A 20183-nucleotide genomic window follows, 5' to 3' on the forward strand; every position below is an offset into this window, starting at 1 on the left:
GAAAAATAAATATAATAATTTAAATTTTTAAACAAAAATTATTTCAATTTTTCAATAAAATAAAATAAACCTAATATTTTTTACGTTAAGAGATAAGTAGCTACTTGTCTATTTATCTTATTCAACCTTTTTTTAAAATTTTATATTAAATAAAAATTAAAATGATTATCAAAGATATTTAAAATATTAAATGTTGAAAATCTTCAATTTCAATGAAATGAAATTTTTAACATTTTGGGAGTTAAAGTGTAATTTTATCATGTACTAACTTAAATTTTCATAAATTTTAAAGTATCAAAAATGATATTTCTCATTTTAGGACGGGTGAGGCCTTGCCAACCCCTATTGTCACCATTGCTTTTCAGAAGCACTTCTTAAAGACAAAATCAATGCCAAATTGATTATTCATAAAAGTATCATGGATGCTCTTATATTAAGAATCGAATTGCATTTTGTCTTCTCTATTAAAAAATTTGAGAAATTAGTCATTGTACGTTAGATCAAATAGCAAATTGACTATTTTGTTAAAAATTAGATATTGTACATCAACATGAGGTACATGTGGCATACCACGTGTCACTATCTGATTATTCCATCAACCATGCTAGTTTTTAACAATACAAATAGATGAATTTTTTGACAATACAGTAATTAATTTACCCATCTTTTAATAAATAGAACAAAATATACGTAATTTAACTTTTAATACAAATAACTCTATGGCACTTTTACCTTTCACCAACTAGAGTTGCCCATAGGCCGGTCTGGGCCCTAACAAAAATTTAATCCCAATTGATGGGCTCGGGCTCAGTCTGGCCCAAAAAATAGACCTAAATTTTTCCCACTCGACTCAGATTATAGATGTTAAACTTGGGCTCAACCTATATTAATTTAAAAACATATATTTTATTATATAAAACAAATTTAAAAAATATAATATATCAAATACATTGAAAACATTAAAACAAATATTTCCCAACAAATTTTAAAAAACCATGCATCTGGGTCGGGCAAAAAAAAAAAGCTTACCTGAGACCCAACCCGTTTAAAAAATGGGCCTAATTTTTTATTCAAACCCATATTTCAAGCCTATATACTCAAACTCTCCTATTTTTCAAACGAATCTTTAAGCATGATCAAGTGACCCGACCCATAGACAACTCTGTCACCAACCTATTAAGGGTGAGTTTGGGGCGGTGGTGTGGTACGTTTAGCTTACTTTTTGTCTCATGCTACAGTATCTAATCTCACCGCCATCGCTGTTTTTACACTAAACTCAAGTAAACACACCGCTCATCCAAACTCACACTAAAACAATTTTAGAACCTTCTATTTAATAAAAAAAAAAGAAAAAGAAAAAAGAAAAAAGAAAAAAGAAAAGAATGCATCTTCTCAATTACATTATATCTAGGATCTAAAGTAAGGATACAAGCTTCCATAAAACATGTAGGAAATGAAGTTTGGGTTTGGCAGGCGATTTATTTTCTGTGATATGATGACCAAAGGAAGGAAAAGTAAAAGTTAGGCAAAAATCAACTTTCGTTACATGCACCAATCATTAATATTAATATTAATATTGGAAAATGAAATGATTAGCAGGAATATTTATTTTCATGTGATGATTGATACGATTCTTTGGTCTTAATTGGTATGGGTCAGTCAATCGGTCAGTAATATAACATAAATGAGATTTGAATGTAAGTCTTTTCTTCTTTATTTCTTTATTCATTTCTGACAATGCATGGGTTTTGGTCTGTTAATAAGGAAACCTCGGAAACACCAACATAGAAGGTTAAAGATAGTTGGAAAAAAGAGACAAAAGACAAACTTGGTCAAACTTTGTGTTTTTGACCCATTTTTGGCCTTTCTTTTCGGTTGGGGTTAGATTGGTAATTCACATATAATTCTGATTTAATGCTTAATATCGTATTTATTTATTTAGTACATGAGTTTAATTTTAATATTTAATTTGATACTTAAATTAAATAGTATTATATGACTCGATGAATGTTTAATGTGTTTGCTTTTATAAAAATATTACTTAATTGGGACAAAAAAATCAAATACCAAATTGAACATCGAAGTTAAACTTAGGTATTTAACCAGGGTAAAAAAAATTCAAGAATCAAATTAGAGAAAATCAGGTACCAAATTGAACATTAGTTGCAGAGGCCTCGACCTCCTAAAATAAAAAATATTCCATTTAGACCTTTTTATAATTTATAAATTTTAAATCAAAATGATAAAATATTGATTTAATCCTTTAAATTTATAAAACATAGGCTATTAAAATGGTAAAATTGTATTTTTTTTATAGTAAAATATATACAACTTAATTTTAGTCCCCAAACAAATTTTCTAGCTTTACCTTGATTGAAACCTAGAAGAAAATCTGATGTCGTATACTAGTATTAATATGTCAGTAACAATAATAATGCAATACAATGCAGTAGCAATAACGCAACAGAATACTTGTAATCGAACAAAGTTAAAAATTAGAAGAAGAATTTTGTTGATGCCTGTATAAACAGTTTCCTTAAGACAGATTCATCCTCTCCCGATGCTTTGAGTAACATTGGACGTCTGTCTCACAGGATACAACAACAAACGATCACAGTAGTAGCACAACAACAATGATCAATCGAAGACGATCTTGCCTTTCTCTATTACTAGGAGAAATGAATTTAGATTGAATTTTTTATATTTATAGTTTTTTTATGATATATTTTGAAATATCGTAACTTGGCTTTTTATAGAGGAGAGAAAATGAATGAAGAGATTTGTTGAAAAATTAATAGACACGAGTGAATAGAGACAGTAAATGAAAAAAATTCAATATTAAACCAAGAGATACATTTTTATTCGAATCATTTTTAGTTACAGGTTTGAATCTTCGATTTTTTTATATTTAAATCAATTTTAAACTTTAAATGAATTGAATCAAAGTTTTAGACTTGAGTAAGATAAGTTATTAGCAAAACCTCATTTATATCAAGACTTTATTAGTAAATTTATAATATATAACATTTATAATATAATTTTTTTTAAAACTGTCCAATAATTTTCACCGCACTTCTTATAAATAATATAATTTTACTGTTTACGATAATTTATAATATATAACTTTTATACTCCATTTTATTACTCACAATTTGTTTTGAACAATCTCATTATGTGTTCTAATTATATTTACTCTTTTGACACGATGCCTAAAACTATTTATAGCCTCTTCCCAATCTATAAATAAGAGGATAATACGCTCTAGCATACTCGAACCTGCATTCTCTTGCATTGGCAATAATGCCCATGCTAGTCAAGCTAAGACTCAATCGGTGTCGTTTTAGTTAAAAGTATTATGGAAGCTCTTATATTAAGAGTTAGATAACATTTTGGTTTCTCTACTTAAAAAGTAGTTAAATTAATCATTGTATATTAAATCAAAGAGTAAACTGATCATTCATTCTGTTAAAATTTTCATTCATTTTTATTATTAAGAAAATAATCATTGTACCCCAGTATGTGATATAAGTGGTACACAAAATGTCATTATCTGGTTATCCTATCAGCCAGGTTAGTTTTTAACTATACAAAATGATGAATTTTTTAATAAAAATGATCAATTTTCTCTTTATCCAACGTACAAGAACTAAATTGCCCATTATTTTTGAATAGATGAAATAAAATACAATCTGAGTTCTAGTACTTTCGCCCATCACTTTATGATCGAAACTGAGATAAATGTAGAGTTGTTCAAAGATTAAACTCATAACACATGTAAGCCAAAAACTTAAATACAAATCTTATACACTTTATCTATGGTTCGATTGATAAAAGAATTATTAATTAACAGGATAATAGTGCACTTAAAAAGTAAATGAAAAGTTTATGTAAGAAATATATTTATTAAAAATTGATATAAAAATTAAATGAGAATTTCGCTAAAACAGTAAAATTAAATGTTTAAAATTTATATTGCATAATTCAAATCTCATAATTAAGTTTTTAAAACGAAAAAAAAAAATTGGGGATCAATTGTATAATTTAACCTAAAATTTTTTGTTTGAAATGTTGATTTAACGTGTCACGTCAGCTTATCTTTACACTGTTAACGGTAATTAATGTTTCAGTGATTAAAATATTACAACACGTTAACGTAAATGACTAAAACGTAACATTTTAAATATAAATGACTAAAATATAATATAATATGGTATCATAGCATGCAATACATTAAATTATTATCATTAATAGAGATAACAACACCAAATTCATCATCAACCAGTCATTATCTTAATTCAATTTGTTTCATGTAAGGGCATATAACTTTTAAAAAATATTTTAAATGAAACCCACATGTTTATAGTTTTTTAAATAAAATCCCTTTTTCATCTTTTTTTCTTTATTTGGATAAATTTTATTAAAATTAAAGTATGAGTATAGTATCAATTAAATCAATTTATTAGTTTAAATTCAACTCATGCATTAAATATTCCTTTAGATATCACATGGAATATATTTTAAAAAATATGTTTATTTTATTATATAGGTAACTTGAATTTGATGGAGTATAATTAAAAATAATAATGTCATTGAAATTTAAGAGAATCGTTTTTAAAATAAAAACACGTTGAACTGAACTAAGAGCGAAGCGAATGTTTTTCTAGAGAGATTGGAATTAAGTTGTATATTTTTATGATAGTTAAAATGCAATCTCACTATTTTAATAGTTTATATATTTATAATTTTTTAATATTCTCAAGGCTAAAGTGCAAATATTTCATTTACTAAATTAAAATGTTATAAATTTTAAAGGGCTAAAAGTGATATTTTTCATTTTAAAGGGATCAAGGCTCTCTCTGCCTCCCTAACACCACCCCTGATCCCAACTTTTCCATGTGATAAGTATAAACATAATATGATTATTGTGTTTTAAATATGGACTATTATTATTATTATTTTGAATAATTTTATTATATGTTCGATCATATCTGCTCTTCTTAACATAATGCTTGGAACTACCTATAGCCCCTCCCCAACTCATAAATAAGAGGATAATGTGATTTAGCACACTCGAACCTACATTCTCCTACATTGACAACAATGTCCATACCAATCGAGCTAAGGCTCAATCAACAAATATGAACTATTATTTGATTCATTACCTATGAAAATATAATAACATGTATACTTTCAAAATATATTTAAAAATCTTAAAAATAAATAAACAAGGCACATGTTATCATTTAATTTTTAATGGACTAAATAAAAAATTTATCATTTTTAAAAAGTTAAAATGTAATTTATCATGTACTAATTTAAAAATTCATAAAATTTAAAAGGTGAAAAAATATGATTTTCCATTGTAGAGAGCATCGAATGTCTGAACCGATTCGATTTGAAAAACTCGATAAAAAATTTAAATTATGAATTAAATAGTTCGAGTTATTCGGATCAACTTGAACAAAAAATTGAATATTTCAGTTCAACTCGAATATGAATTATACAATTCGAGTTATCTGAAAATCCGAATAAAAGAAATGCAAAATTACGTCGTTTTGATAAATGTTTACCCATTAAGTCAAAAGGTAAAACTTTTATATTGTTTATGTAGTTAAATAATCTTGTACTTCATCTATTGGTTAAACAATCAGTCCGTATAAATACAACATTGAATATGAATAATAGGATTCGTTAACTCGACTCGTCTTGATTTGATTTGATTCGAAAAAAAAATTAAATTGAGTTCGGTTGCTAAAATAGGATTCGTCAACTCGACTTACTCGAAATTTTTTGATTTGATTCGACTTGACTCGGTAGAATGCTCACCCTTACAATACTCTCAACACCGCCCTTGATTTAATGAAAATTTATGAAATTTGTGAATTAATTTAAAATAGTGTAATAATTAGGAGACATGTTGTGAAACTAACCCATTATTATTATTTATTAATTTACTGTAATTAAATTAAATTAAATTAACCTTGGGAGCTCCGACGCCCTACCTGTCAATCCATATCCAATTGTCCTTTTTATTTTTTTGTAAAAAGAAAATAATTTAATTTAATTTTTATATTATATATATTTTGGTTTTATTTGCAAAAGGCAACGATTAAGGGGGCACCTGCCAAGTGGAAACACTAAAGAAGCGGTTATAACATCTTCACTTTGCAAGGCTATAGGCAACAGGTGTTAGGCACATCATTATTAATTAAAATAATAATTTTAATGCCAGCCAGGGTTTTATTTATTTATTTATTGGATTTAGAAATAAATATAAAATTAATTTAATTAAAAAACAAATTACTCTCTAATTAAGGCAACAAACAACACAGCATAATCCATATCATCCTCTCTTGCCGGCTTTAGCTATCCTCCGTGGCTGGCTAACCGGCTAGCTGGCTGGCTGAGCTTCCCCAATCACCGGAGCTGGGCCCATTTTAGTCATTTTCTATTCTGTTCCAAAGCTGAAAAATCCCATACCCCCTTTACCCCACTCCGAAAACAAGAATAAAAAAAAAAAAAAAACCAAAAACAAGAATTATTACAAACTAATTAAAACAAAAATGTAAAAATAAAATAAAAAACTAAGCTGTCTAACTTTTTTCCTTTTATTATTATTATTATGCTCTTTGCATTAATTAATAATTAATTAATTTCTATTTCTTTTCATTCTTCAAAGATTCCATTCATAGAGAGGGTCCACCACCATTGCAATACCATCTCTTTTTTCTCCCTCTTTCTTCATCTTCTTCTTCTCTCCTTTTTTTTTTGTTTTAATTTTAATTTAAAATTCACATTATTTATTAAGAATAAATATATATCATTATTTTATTGTTACAGATACTGTAAATGCATCTGTTTCTCTTGTAGTTTTCTCCATAGAAGGAAAAAAAAAAGGAACATCATCATTAAATCATATATCATATCATTTTTAGACTAACCCAACAAAATTTCAACAACAAAAAGAATTTTTTTTTATAATTTTTTTTTCCAACTATGATGAAGAAAGTTGGATGCTTTTAATTTCCATTTGTAATGAAGAGAGAAGATTTGGGTTTTTATCTTCTTCCTGCTCTCATCATGGTTGTTTAATCAAGCAGGTAATCATTTGTTCTTTTTTCCTTTTCAATTTATTTCTTCATTTATTTGTTGAAATAATGCCATTATGTTATGTGTTTATTGCAAATTTTGAAGCCAAATTCTGGTGTTTGAAATTGTTTTATGATCCCTTTTTTTTTTTTTTCCTTTCAAATCTTACAAGTATTTTATGCTGTTTTTGGATTTTTTTATTAGCTTAACCCAGCAATGATTCAAATTCCTTATCATTAGATCTTGTTGGGCAACAATTTTGATTACTTTTCCTTTAAGATATGTTCATCAAATTTGGAATATTTTGTTTACTTTTTTTTTGTTTGGTTAATTTAGGGTTCTTATGTTAAAAAACAAAAGCAGAAAAAGGGTAATAACATGAACAAAAATGGAATCATTTCTAGTTTTTTAATCTATGGATTTCCTTTTCATGATATATGTATTCCTTATTCATTTTGGTGAAGCTGAGGAGTGAATGTAAAGCTTTTCACTTTTTTTTTTACCTTCATCTTCTTGTTTCATTATTTCTCTTTTATTTTATTTTATTTGCCATGGAAATAAGTGTCTTTTACAGTATGCTTATAAAGTGGGAATTGCCTTGGTTAAACTGAAGTTTGAAGATTCTAATTTTTCACATAATTTCACTTTCAGTTCAAGGACTTATTACATCTCTGCTATCGGATTTCGGGACCAAAACTGCGATTTTTCCTGTTGTGACTTCAGCATATATTTGTGTTTTTTGTTGTTCTTCTTTCAGGAATTCAACCATCTGCATTTTGAAACGAACCGATATTTGAGCCAAGGGGGTTGGAATTTATCATGGCCGGTATCGATGATAACGTTTCTATTATCGGAGATTGGATTCCTCCTACTCAGAGTCCAAGGACCTTTTTCACAGCTATGTTAGGTGATGACAGTGGTTCAAAACAAGTGTCTAAAGCTCCTCTTGAAAATAAAAGTGAGGGACTCTTTCTGGGAGAGAATAGTGATAAAATGGATGTTAACCAAGGTTGTGAACCGTCAAATGAATCGACTTTTGAGCAAAAATCAAGTACACGGGCTGGTTTGTTGGAAAGGATGGCAGCCAGAGCTGGTTTTAATGCTCCGAGGTTGAATACTGAAAACATCAGGTCTACTGATACTTCGCTTAACCCCGAGATTCGTTCTCCTTACTTGACAATACCTCCTGGTCTCAGCCCTACAACACTGCTGGAATCTCCGGTTTTTGTTTCGAATTCGTTGGTAAGTTTGCTTAACTTGAAAGTTTTAGTACCATCATAATTCTGCTTTTTGGAACGAAGTATCGATGGTATCAACAAACAACTGTTGTGGTCACCCGGGTCCATGATGTCCATACTCCACTGAAGGCATTTGCAATCCTAAAATCAATCTTTTGATATTTATTGGATTTATGTTGCATATGAATTTCTCGTTGTATCACTGCAGGCACAGCCATCCCCGACTACTGGAAAGTTCTCATTCATTCCTAATGTTAATGATAGGAGCTGTATCCCAGAGTCTCGTGATAAAAGTGAGGATAACTATTTTGAAGACATCAATGCATCATCATTTGCCTTCAAGCCCATTGCAGAATCGAATTCCTCTTTTCTCCTTGGTGCGATGAGTAAAGTATGAGAGAAAAAGATTTAATGAATAAAAAGGTCTTTCTTCGGAAATGCACAATGGTATTCGCATTTGTTCGTAACCCATTTTCCTTTAAACTGCAGGTTACTCCAGCCAGTCTTCCTCAGCGGTCTTTTTCTAACATTGAAGTTTCAGTTCAGTCCGAGAATTCTCAGGCATCTCGAAGCGTAGACCCGAGGAAACTGCAACAACAAAACAGCAACATGCTTAGCCTTCAGGCAGATTTCTTGAGGTCATCAACTGAAAAAGATACGGGGAGTAACAACTCTGCAGACCAAAGGGTCTTTGATCCCGTTGGTGGGAGTGTTGAACATTCATTGCCTCTTGATGAGCCCCAGGATGAAGAAGGAGATCAAAGAGTCAGTGGAGATTGCATGGCTGGTGGTGCGCCATCTGAGGATGGATATAATTGGAGGAAATATGGGCAAAAACAAGTTAAAGGAAGTGAATATCCTCGTAGTTATTATAAATGCACACATCCAACTTGTCAGGTTAAGAAGAAAGTCGAACGTTCTCATGAAGGTCACATAACGGAAATAATATACAAGGGAGCTCACAACCATCCCAAGCCTCCCCCTAACCGTCGATCATCCATTGGATCATCTAACCCATTAATTGACATGCAACTTGAACTCCCCGAACAAACTGGCCTTCAAAATGGTACAGATGGTGAGCCTGTTTGGGCAACTGCACAGAAGGGAACAGTTGCTGCTACTCATGACTGGACGCATGAAAACATCGAGATGACATCTTCTGCAACTATATGTCCAGAGAACGGCACTGCACCGACCCCAAATGGTACTCACATTGAATCAGGTGATGCAGTGGATGCCTCATCTACATTCTCTAATGATGAAGATGAAGATGATCGGGGGACACATGGCAGTGTCTCGTTAGGTTACGACGGTGAAGGAGATGAATCTGAATCAAAGAGAAGGTTTACATCTGATAAAATGTTTGAATAATATTATTATTGAGATCACTATGTGAATGTTTTCGTGTTTTATTTATGCCAGGAAAATCGAAGCCTATACAACAGAAATGAGTGGAGCCACACGAGCTATTCGTGAACCTAGGGTTGTGGTCCAGACAACCAGTGAGGTAGATATCCTAGATGATGGATATCGGTGGCGCAAGTATGGCCAGAAAGTAGTGAAAGGAAATCCAAATCCAAGGTTTTTTTTCCTTCTGTCATTGTTTTATCTTGTATATCCTCTTTCAGTTTACTGCTCTCGACTGCTGATATAATGCAGAGCTCGTTTGCTATTGTTTCAATGCAGGAGTTACTACAAATGCACAAGTGCTGGCTGCACCGTGAGGAAGCATGTGGAGAGGGCATCACATGACCTTAAATCAGTAATTACTACTTATGAAGGAAAGCATAATCATGATGTTCCAGCTGCTCGTAATAGCAGTCATGTCAATTCTGCTACTTCGAACACAGCAACCGCCCTCACTTCTTCTTCTGTCCAAACCCATGCCCACAGGTCAGAGCCATCACAACTTCACAACAGCATGGTTAGACCGACATCATTCGGTCCATTTACCCTGCCTGGAAGGCAACAACTGGGGCCTTCACCCGGCTTCTCCTTTGGAATGAATCAACCAGGCCTAGCAAATTTGGCAATGGCTGGATTAGGCCCTGGACAACCGAAGATGCCGGTTCTGCCTCTTCATCCATACATGCCTCACCAACGCCAGGGTAACGAAATGGGTTTCAGGTTGCCAAAAGGAGAAGCAAAGATGGAACCGATGTCTGACCCGGGTTTGGATCTATCCAACAACACATCAGTATACCAGCAACTAATGAGTAGGCTGCCCCTTGGACCACAGATGTAAAATTTCCTTCTTTTTTATTCAGTTCTGAGAAGAAATAGAAAGCATTTATGTTTTCAATATAGAAATGAGCATTTCATCAGTGCTCATTCTTTTCTTCCATATTATATTCTCTTGATTTTTGATGACTTGAGAACATAAGTTGAAATTATTATGAAATGCAGTACTATTTTTCCTCCATTTACGTCTATTTGCCACCTACATCATATGATAACGTATTACCAGAAGTGGAACTGTAACTGCAACTGCAAACTGTAGTTGTTGGAACTTGATTTCTTTGTTGGCTACCAACTTGCCAAATATATTTGGACAATTGGAACTATAGACTTGTTCTGGACATAGAGGTTATCAATGTACTCATAATATATATATATATATTCAAATGGTAATCTATGAACTCTAATTAGATAGGAGACAACAACCTTCAATTGTAGTCTTTCTACTTTAGAGAAAGTGAGTCTTCATATACTGAATGGTCACCTTAGCATGTAATAAAATATTTTCCATGCCCCTAGCAAAGACTGTCAAGAGTGTGGACTTCCATACTTTCACTGCTATCTTTCATGGTATTAGAGGTGTAGGATTGGTCCCATTTAAGTCAGTAAGTTGTTGTGGTTACTGTTATGTTTGTGGTCTTTTTGTTGCTGTTTATGTTTGTTACACATAGGTTAAGAATCCACCTCCACCAAATAAGGAAACCTTGCCGAGGAACCTTCATGCCCCACCTAGAATCAAGTTTACGCCAAGCTCTACTATTTTGATATGATTGTTCTCGCTTATCATTAACATATCCTATAACTACATTATGTCAAAGGTAAATTTAAAGGGACATGTAAGATCCTAGACCCCTAAAATGGAAAAGTTGTAATTCAGTCTTTCATTAGTGGTGAAATTATAAATTAATATTTGATAAAATTTTATTAATCTCAAAATGAAAAAAAAAAATTGTTTAGTCCCTTCAAAAATGATGAGATTATAATATTTTTACCTACCAATAAGAGTACATATAAATGTTCCCCTTATATACTCCCCAAAACTTTATAGCTTTGGGGAACTCTTGCTTCTACCTCTCTCTCAACTCCATATCCTTTTCAGTTTTCTCTCTCAACTTTATAACTTTATATAGGAGTGTATATATATATATATGTATGTACATATAATTGTGTGGGAAGGTGTATAATAGTGGCAGACAAATCAACTAGGTTAACAAGGCCAACAATGTAGACAATGCTTGCCTCTGCTACTACATACAGTAGAAGCCAATATGCCAACACTCAAGCAATGTTAAGGACTATTGCTATATCACGTACTAAATTCTATATTCTATTGAACCAAAAAAAGAACTCTATAATCCATGGTATTCTCCATATTAAACTCTATAATTTGCTGGTAAAAGAATAGTACAAAATAATTTATATATTAATCCATATTAAAATAATTTTATCTTTTTTTTAAATAATAAATTTAGTTTTTCTTTTTTTCTTATGAAAACATTGATTGAACTATTAAAATTATAACGATACTTGTATAGCAGTTTACATACTTTATTTTTGAATTAAATATATATATTAATTTTTACAATTTTTTTTAAATTTATTGAATTTTAACAACTTTTTTGAATTTTTTGCATTATCAGAGTTAGAATCTACATTGAAACAAATCATAACATCCATACTATGTCAATATTATTTATAACTTTTGACATTTTCAAATCAATATCCATATCTCAGTTACACCAAATCGAGTAGCTTAACTAGTTTCATAACATTATTGGCCCTCAAGGCTCATCGCACTCAATCCGCATGGTCATTCACATGCTATTATTCATTACATTCAATTCACCAAATCAACATGATTTATTCATTTTTCCCATATCAATTAAAATAATCAATCATGTAAAATAGTTTACAACCCTTATCAACTGAACATTGACTCAAGACGGGTACATAGATCATCTCATCATCAAACCAATATAAATTGCACCTAATGCATCATTGGTATGTCCAAAGTAATATGCGTTTCACGCCTCAACGGTATAAACCGAAGTAATGTGTTCTCCGCACTTCATCGGTACGTCCAAAGTAATATGAGCTCCGCACCTCATTAGTATAAACCAAAGAAATCGCCATATAACTAATCCTATGACATGCCAACTATAAACGACTCTATCGGAGATCGTTTAATAGGGCATTTACAATATTACCAAGCAATAGTTCACATAATACTAATCATTACATAACCTTTCATATTACTTCTATTACATTTTCATTCTTTCACATGTCATTCATGCATTATAATACATTTACATCAAACATTCATATTATTGTCTAACTTTCCATAGTTTTTCATTATAACATAGAATATATACTCATGCATATATATTCATGATATTTCAATACTCATTCTATTATCTATGATTTATATTTGAAAAAGCTAATTACTTAAAATTTATATGTAAGAAAATCAAATTATGCTAGCACAAACAGATTCGACGAACATTCTCGCCTTTAACCCTCGAAAATCCGACCTTCTCTCAACTACATTGAATTATTCATTTACGAAATAGTATTAGATTCACTAAAACATAACCAAAGCTAAGCATAGTTACATACTTTACAAATAAGTCCCTTTTAAATCTTTATATCCGAAATGCTCGTATCTTGATATCTCGATATTTAGTCTATCGAACCATAACCCGATTTCGTATTCATTCTCAAGGAACCTCGAATTATCAATTTATAACATCTATTTCTAAAGCTTTTCTTTCTTACAAATGGGTCCCTAATGATTTAACAATTTCCATTATATTACTAACGTGATTCAACCATGGATCAGCCCAACATCACACATGCATGAAGTCAACTCTCAAAACCTAAATTTTCTGAAGCTTCAACAATGGCAAGTTAACTTGTCTATCTTAATTGAAAAATCTACTTAATGGGCAATGAAAATCTAGCATTTAGCCTAAAAATTTAACAAAAAATTACTTGAAAACTTACCTATTTTCCTTAGATGATAAATGGCCATGGAAGAAGAAAACCACAATTTTTTTCCTTTCTTCTTTGTATTTCTGTGAAGGGAAAAGATGACGAGAATGACTAAAATTTTCATCTCTCACCCATTTTTATATATACATAGTTTTATTAAATTAAATAAAACCTTAGTTAATAAAATTTTAACGGCTATGATTTCATTTCACTTAGTGGAATCCATGGATGAAAACGGACTCATCCATCAAGTATATATCTAATAGTGGTTTAATTACCACTTAAGGCCAAGACGAATTTCCACTTAGGTCCCTATCTAATTATTCCTTCATTTCATGCTTCCTCAACAATTTAATTACTAATTAATTCTATTTAATTAATTATTAAATAATTTTATTTCTAATTTAATTATTAATATTTCTATTTTCAATTTCGTACTTACTTTGCAACTGTTCAATAAAAATCGATGGACAACTTGGTTAAATAAATTCGGTTTCAAATCTAACTTTTTCGACACTGACGAAAATCGGGTTGTTACACAAATAATAACGAAAATCATACTTTTTATGATGAAAATAAAACCTATTAAATAATGTTAAAAATATTATTTTCCCAAGAATTTTTAGATGTTATTTTGAATGAAAATGTCTTGCTAATGCATATATTTATAATACTAATTAAATATTAGTTTTAATTGGTATATAACTATAATACTAATTAATTGATAATTAATTTAAATTAATAAGTGTAATTTAACATGGATCCAAAGTCTAATTGAGTGATAATAACTATTACATTGATAATGAAAACATTATTAATAAATTAATTATAATTATAATTATAATTATAATTATTTTATATTATATTATATTATTTATATATTTAAAAGTATGAGAAGTATATATAATACAAAATACTAATTTTAATTGATCAATTTTCTTTATTTTAATTTCTCAGATAGATTTAAGTTATATTCTTTGTCGAGTCAAGATTTGTGTTGAATTGAACTGATTTAATTAAATGTAATTATTATTTATAAAAAATATTATCTAATTTAATTATAAAATATTTATTTTCTTTTCAACTTTGATATATAAATTAAGAATAAATAAATAAATAAATTTATACTAATATATTAATATTATCTTATATATATAACGATAATCTCACACCTTAATTTTTATTTATTATAAAAATTAATTTTAACGTTATTAATTAACATATTTAAAATAACATCATATTTATACATAATTTTTATTTATTTAATTAAAATTTTATATTTATATATTTTAAATTTATCCAATTATATTCAATGATTTTATAAATTTATTAATTAATAATATATTATGTTATTTTTAAGTAGAATTTTTAAAAGATACAATCACATTAATTAATTTTGCATTAATATACCATAATATTAATTAATATTAATTTTATTATTATCACTTAATAATATTAATAAATTATTATTCTAATATCAATTTAGTAATATAATTAACAATAACAGATATGACCGTCAATTCAAAAAATTTTCAAACTCTAAATTTCTTTCTCACCTACATTGCAGGTGAATAATCACATTTATTTTTATAAATTAAAATAAATAATATTCTATAAATAGAAATTTAAAAATAATATAGAAAATTAGAATTATATTAGAAAATAAGTTGTAAAATTAAATTTTAAAAAGTAAAACAACATACATCAATTGTAATAATGATTCATGATAAATACGAAAGATATTTAAAAAAAACCTCTCTCATTATTATTATCATAATACTTAGACTTCTATTTAAGTTATAACTTTTGCTTATTATGTTAAAGTTTGTTTATAAAAATAAAAATAATTCGAACTTTTAAAACAATATTTTAACCTTAGTTAATTAGTTATTTCGTCTTTTCGATAGTGAGTATGTTTAGAGTTTTATTCAAATTATAACTCTATTCTAGAGTCAATAAAATTATCACAACTTATTTTTAAATAGGGTTATAAGTAATATTTTTAAATTACATTATAAATATTTTAAAATGTCAATTTAGTAATATGGTAGAAAATAAAGGGTATTCTCGTTGGTTCAAAAGTTTTTCTAAATTTGTGCTTTTATATATATACGCTAGCTTTTAGTGTCACATGCATTGCATGTAATTTTACGTATTTAATATTTAATTATTAATTTTCAAACATTGTACTTTTAATTGTAGTAATTAGTGTAAAGTAATATTTCTTATGTAAATTATTGCATGTATGTAATCCATGCATACGAATCTGTATATGAACCTTGGATAGTATACGAGTTGCATAGGATATGCGAACCCTAGGCATATGAGAGATACATAAGACGAGCAAACCCTGTATAATATGCAGACTGTACATGTTTAGTTATGCAAAACAAGTTGTTTAGTTATGCGAAACATACTTGTTTATTATGGGAACCCTACATGATAAAATATGTGAACACTATATACATGTGAGCCTAATACTTATGCGAACCCCATGTAAGTTATAGCTTATGCGAACCCTCAAATAGGTGACCTCATGCATGTAAAACCCTTGTATGCGAACACCTATAGGTGAACCCCTTGCATGTGAAACCTTATAGGCGAGCCCTTAATGCAAGCTCCTATGTGTGACCCCCCTTTGTGAGAGCCCCTTTGTGTGAACCCCTATAGTATGCAAACCCTTGCATGCAAACCCTGATTGCGAACCCATGTGTTAAAACATATAGGATTTATTAGGCGAACTCTTAATATATTTATGCTAGCCCTAGTAATAATATGAGAACCCATGTGTTTTATTATGCGGACCCTTTATTTGTTAGCATGAGAACCTTAAAATGTGTGAACCACTAAGTGCGAACCCTACTTATGAACTTGTATATATGTGTAATCGAACTAGGTCGGTTAGTTCTCATGAAGATACCATATATGTAAAACTTTTGTTAGCTTGCTCTAACTAATTGTATATGTGAAATTGATGAGAGTAAATGCATGAACACATGTTATTAAATGTTAGTATGTAATTTTAAATGTAGCATCGAATGACGATAAAAAGCATGATATGCTAAGAATAGCTTGGACAAATCGATTAATAATGGTTCGGCCCCAATTACCTACCTCCACTACCTTGGTGTACCTCAACCAAGAATTTACCAATTCACCATACTTGAATTATTACCTTTTAAGGAAAATGTATAATCTTTACAATCCCTATATTTTTCACAAGGCTAAGATATAACATTACCCTTAGTTTTTATGGCTTAATAAAAACCCCTCCTAGTTTTTGTGGCTCAACTAAAACCATCCCAATTTACAAAAACAAAGAGACCTTTACAAGGTGTGTGCTTACAAAAATTAATCTCTCAAAACAAATATATGTAAATGATAAAAGATTTGACATTAAGCTCCTAGAGAATATTCACAAGAGAAATGAAATAATAAATATTTGAATATTTTTCTCTTGATCTTAATGCTTGGATATCTCTCTCTTGAGTCTTGAAGTGTATTTATACCAAGGAACAAGTTTGTGGACATTTATGGTCGTTTGGGATGAAATCTAGCCAGCATTAATTTCGGGCTTAAAAATTGTCCCTGCACATCATGTTTTGAGACCTAGCAAGATGTCTCGAGACAAGGATGAAATGTAGCTGTTATATAGCTGTTGGCAGGCCATGTCTCGAGTGTAACCTCTCTAACCTGGCCTAGACAGTAGACTTGAGTCGGAGAGATCACATTTGCTACTGAGGTGGCTCGGTCTTTTTACAAATTAATTTTGAATATTAAACCTATTTTACCCAAGTGAATATCAATTTAAGATTAACAAAAACTTTTCATGAATGTGCACAATATGTCATACAATGAACAATCCATTTTATCACTCAATAGTCCTACCCCCAACTGTTATATATTACAATAGGGGTTCCTCAGAACTCCTCTTCAAAATACTCTAATTTAGTCATCTCAGGTTGCCCGACAATGATGGCTTATGTCAGATCTTCCTCCTTACCATAACGCCTCCTTGTGTCACGGGCCAAAGTACAAAGCCCGTGACCATGGCACAAGATGCGCCCCATAGAGGTCGATCGATTAGATGGGGATCATTTAGCTCATAAGAACTGGCCCGATTCCAAGAACTGTTGGAGAAGCCTACTAGATTGAAGCCTGGTTGGCCCAATAATGAAGATATGACAACATAGGCTATTTTTAGTAAGTGGGAATCATATATTGTAAATTGTAAATTCCCAAAATTAAGGGATAATCTAATCTCATCCGTCGATGTAAATGTATCTTGACCGTCGGTTTTAGGGGAGCTCAACTATATATAGAGAGCCTTCCCCTCACTTGTAAATCATCCATTGTAAGTTGAATTCTTAAGAGTAACATAATTCTTTAAGCATTTACTCAAACACTTTGTGAGCGTTTTTTTTTGTGGCTTTCTGTTGTTCTTTTGTAGCTTCTTTTGTCACAATTGCTTTCGCTATACAAATTGGTGCCTTGGAGAAATTCTTAACGAATCCTTACTTTTGGGAGTAAAGGCTGACTTAGGCAAGTTTGGAGTGAACAGATCGCCTAAGGCCGCACGGATCGCGAGACAAAAGATCTAGCTCCGTGACACTTGCATATGCAATGCAATCATTCAATATCATTGTCAACATTCTATCTTCATTGCAAGAACAAACAATTCATGAATTAATTGTTAAAACATGTGAGACATTTCTTCAATATTTATAGCAGTAATAAATATATATAATCATTCACGAATTAAATCAAACAACCATAAGAAATTATATCATAATAGCAAGCATTAAATCATTTACGGGTTTATGCCATCAATCATAAACAATTAAATCATAAATTCATGTATTCACTCATTCTATTCCTAATCCAGGACTTAATTGCATAATCTAGTTTTCTAGATGCCATTAAAAATCTACCTAGGGACTGATTTGCATGAAATAATAAAAGATATGGTAAAATTATAATTTTTAAGTTTCAGAGGCCATATGGCCATGTGTCCAGTCTGTATGCGTGGCCCCAAGCCGTGTTCGATATGAAAGGTGAAGGTGCAGGGGCCATACAGCTGTATGTCTAGGTCGTGTGCAAAGCATGAATGCAAGGGATAACCAGGGAAAACGACCGTGTGATCCACACGGGCAGGCCACACGCCCGTTTGGTAAGTTGTGTGTGATAGGGGAGTTTCAAATTTTGACCTGATTTTTCGTAAAAGAACATACACTTGACTTTCCCGAGACCTTAGGCGACTATCCCACGCTCAAGTTCTTTCCAAACACCTATAAGGGTCAATCTTGATAGAATTTTAACGATCTAATGACTCGAGTTTCAATAACTTGGAGAAGAAAAATTGATGAGGACTTTATTAAATTTTCAAAAGCTTTAGGAATATTTTTCAGTAAAACGTAAGGGTTTTAAAAGAGTTTTGAGATAGAGAATAATGAGAGAAGACTAGGATATATAGAAAGAGTTAGGTTTTCAATTTGATTAAAAAACATATAAGGAATTTTAATAGAACCAGGGAAGGACTTAAAAGTTAAGTCGAGGAAGAATTTGAGGACTGGTGGGCAAATAGCCCATTGGCCTAAAAATCATCAAAAATTAATTAAGAGTGGCATGAGTAGAGCTTAGAATATGAGGGAAACTCAAGAAAGCTTTGACCATTAGGCTAATGCCCACATTTATACTCAAAACACACACAAATAGATACATAAGTCATATTACCTAGGTTCTACATGTGCAAAAAAAATTAAAAAGTTAAAGAAAAACAAATTTATAAAACTTGAACCTAAATTTCTTAAGACTTCCTACTAGGTTTCTAATAAATAATGCTAATTTTTAATCCTTAAATATTCTAAGAATTCTAACCTCTAATTTTTTGGATGTTACATAGAGACAATTATTGTACAATGCCTCAAGATAAACAACTCTTGAAGCGGATTTTTGCTTCGAAGTTTTCATGTCTCAAGACATATAGTCATATGTCTCGAGACTTGCATGCCAAAGTCCCTTAAAAATATTTTAAACATCTTAAAACACTTTGATATTAACCAAAACATATTTAGATAAATTAGAACACATTTATAACATATTTTTGAGTATTTTGCAAGTCTTTGAAAATGTTTGATAAAATTTTCAATCATATTTTCACCAAAGGATTTAAGACATATAAAAGAAAAAAATTATCTTAAATGTTGTCGTATTAAAAGTTTGAGACATCAAAGCTAACATTTATGCTTAGGGTTTAAGCTTACATATCATTAATATAATGATGTACATTATAATAACATAGTTATATAATTGGATACGTATAATTAATAGTCTACCTTAATTATATAATGTTAATTGTATATTTTACAATCTACTATAAAATTAGTTAAATATTTATGGTTCAGTTGCATATCATTAATAAAAGAATGCACACTATAATATCGTTATTGTATAATTATTATACATTTATAATTTACTTATATATAACAATTTATATATTATATGTAGTTAAACGTGTATGTGTGCTTTTCTTTTGTGATATAATATGTACTAAATATAATTATATCTCACATTATAAAATAAATTCATATTATAATATTTTTTTTCAAATTTAGGGATTCGATAATC

General features: G+C 30.0%; 1 protein-coding gene and 1 long non-coding RNA gene across 4 annotated transcripts; one reads left to right on the forward strand and one right to left on the reverse strand.

The window, feature by feature from the left end:
- The first annotated feature begins 6545 nt into the window (after positions 1-6545).
- Positions 6546-10749, forward strand: LOC108470236 (probable WRKY transcription factor 2). Of its 3 annotated transcripts, none has more exons than XM_017771519.2 (6): positions 6546-7100; positions 7741-8331; positions 8536-8718; positions 8817-9670; positions 9750-9908; positions 10014-10749. In XM_017771519.2, the coding sequence occupies exons 2-6, from the start codon at positions 7909-7911 to the stop codon at positions 10570-10572; spliced, it is 2178 nt and encodes a 725-aa protein (XP_017627008.1). In that variant the 5' UTR covers positions 6546-7100; positions 7741-7908; the 3' UTR covers positions 10573-10749. The 3 variants fall into 3 exon arrangements, with proteins under 3 accessions (XP_017627008.1, XP_052874170.1, XP_017627009.1); XM_053018210.1 differs by having other exon boundaries at positions 6567-7100; positions 9987-10749; XM_017771520.2 differs by having other exon boundaries at positions 6571-7100; positions 7847-8331.
- A 1505-nt stretch (positions 10750-12254) lies between these two features.
- LOC128279437 (uncharacterized) lies at positions 12255-13669 on the reverse strand. Its single transcript, XR_008269611.1, has 2 exons — positions 13569-13669; positions 12255-13106 (listed from the first exon to the last, which is right to left on the reverse strand). It is a non-coding gene; the product is annotated as an uncharacterized LOC128279437 (long non-coding RNA).
- Between the last annotated feature and the right edge of the window lie 6514 nt (positions 13670-20183).

The sequence above is a fragment of the Gossypium arboreum genome, chromosome 8, assembly GCF_025698485.1.
Source record: "Gossypium arboreum isolate Shixiya-1 chromosome 8, ASM2569848v2, whole genome shotgun sequence".
Lineage (NCBI taxonomy): Eukaryota > Viridiplantae > Streptophyta > Magnoliopsida > Malvales > Malvaceae > Gossypium > Gossypium arboreum.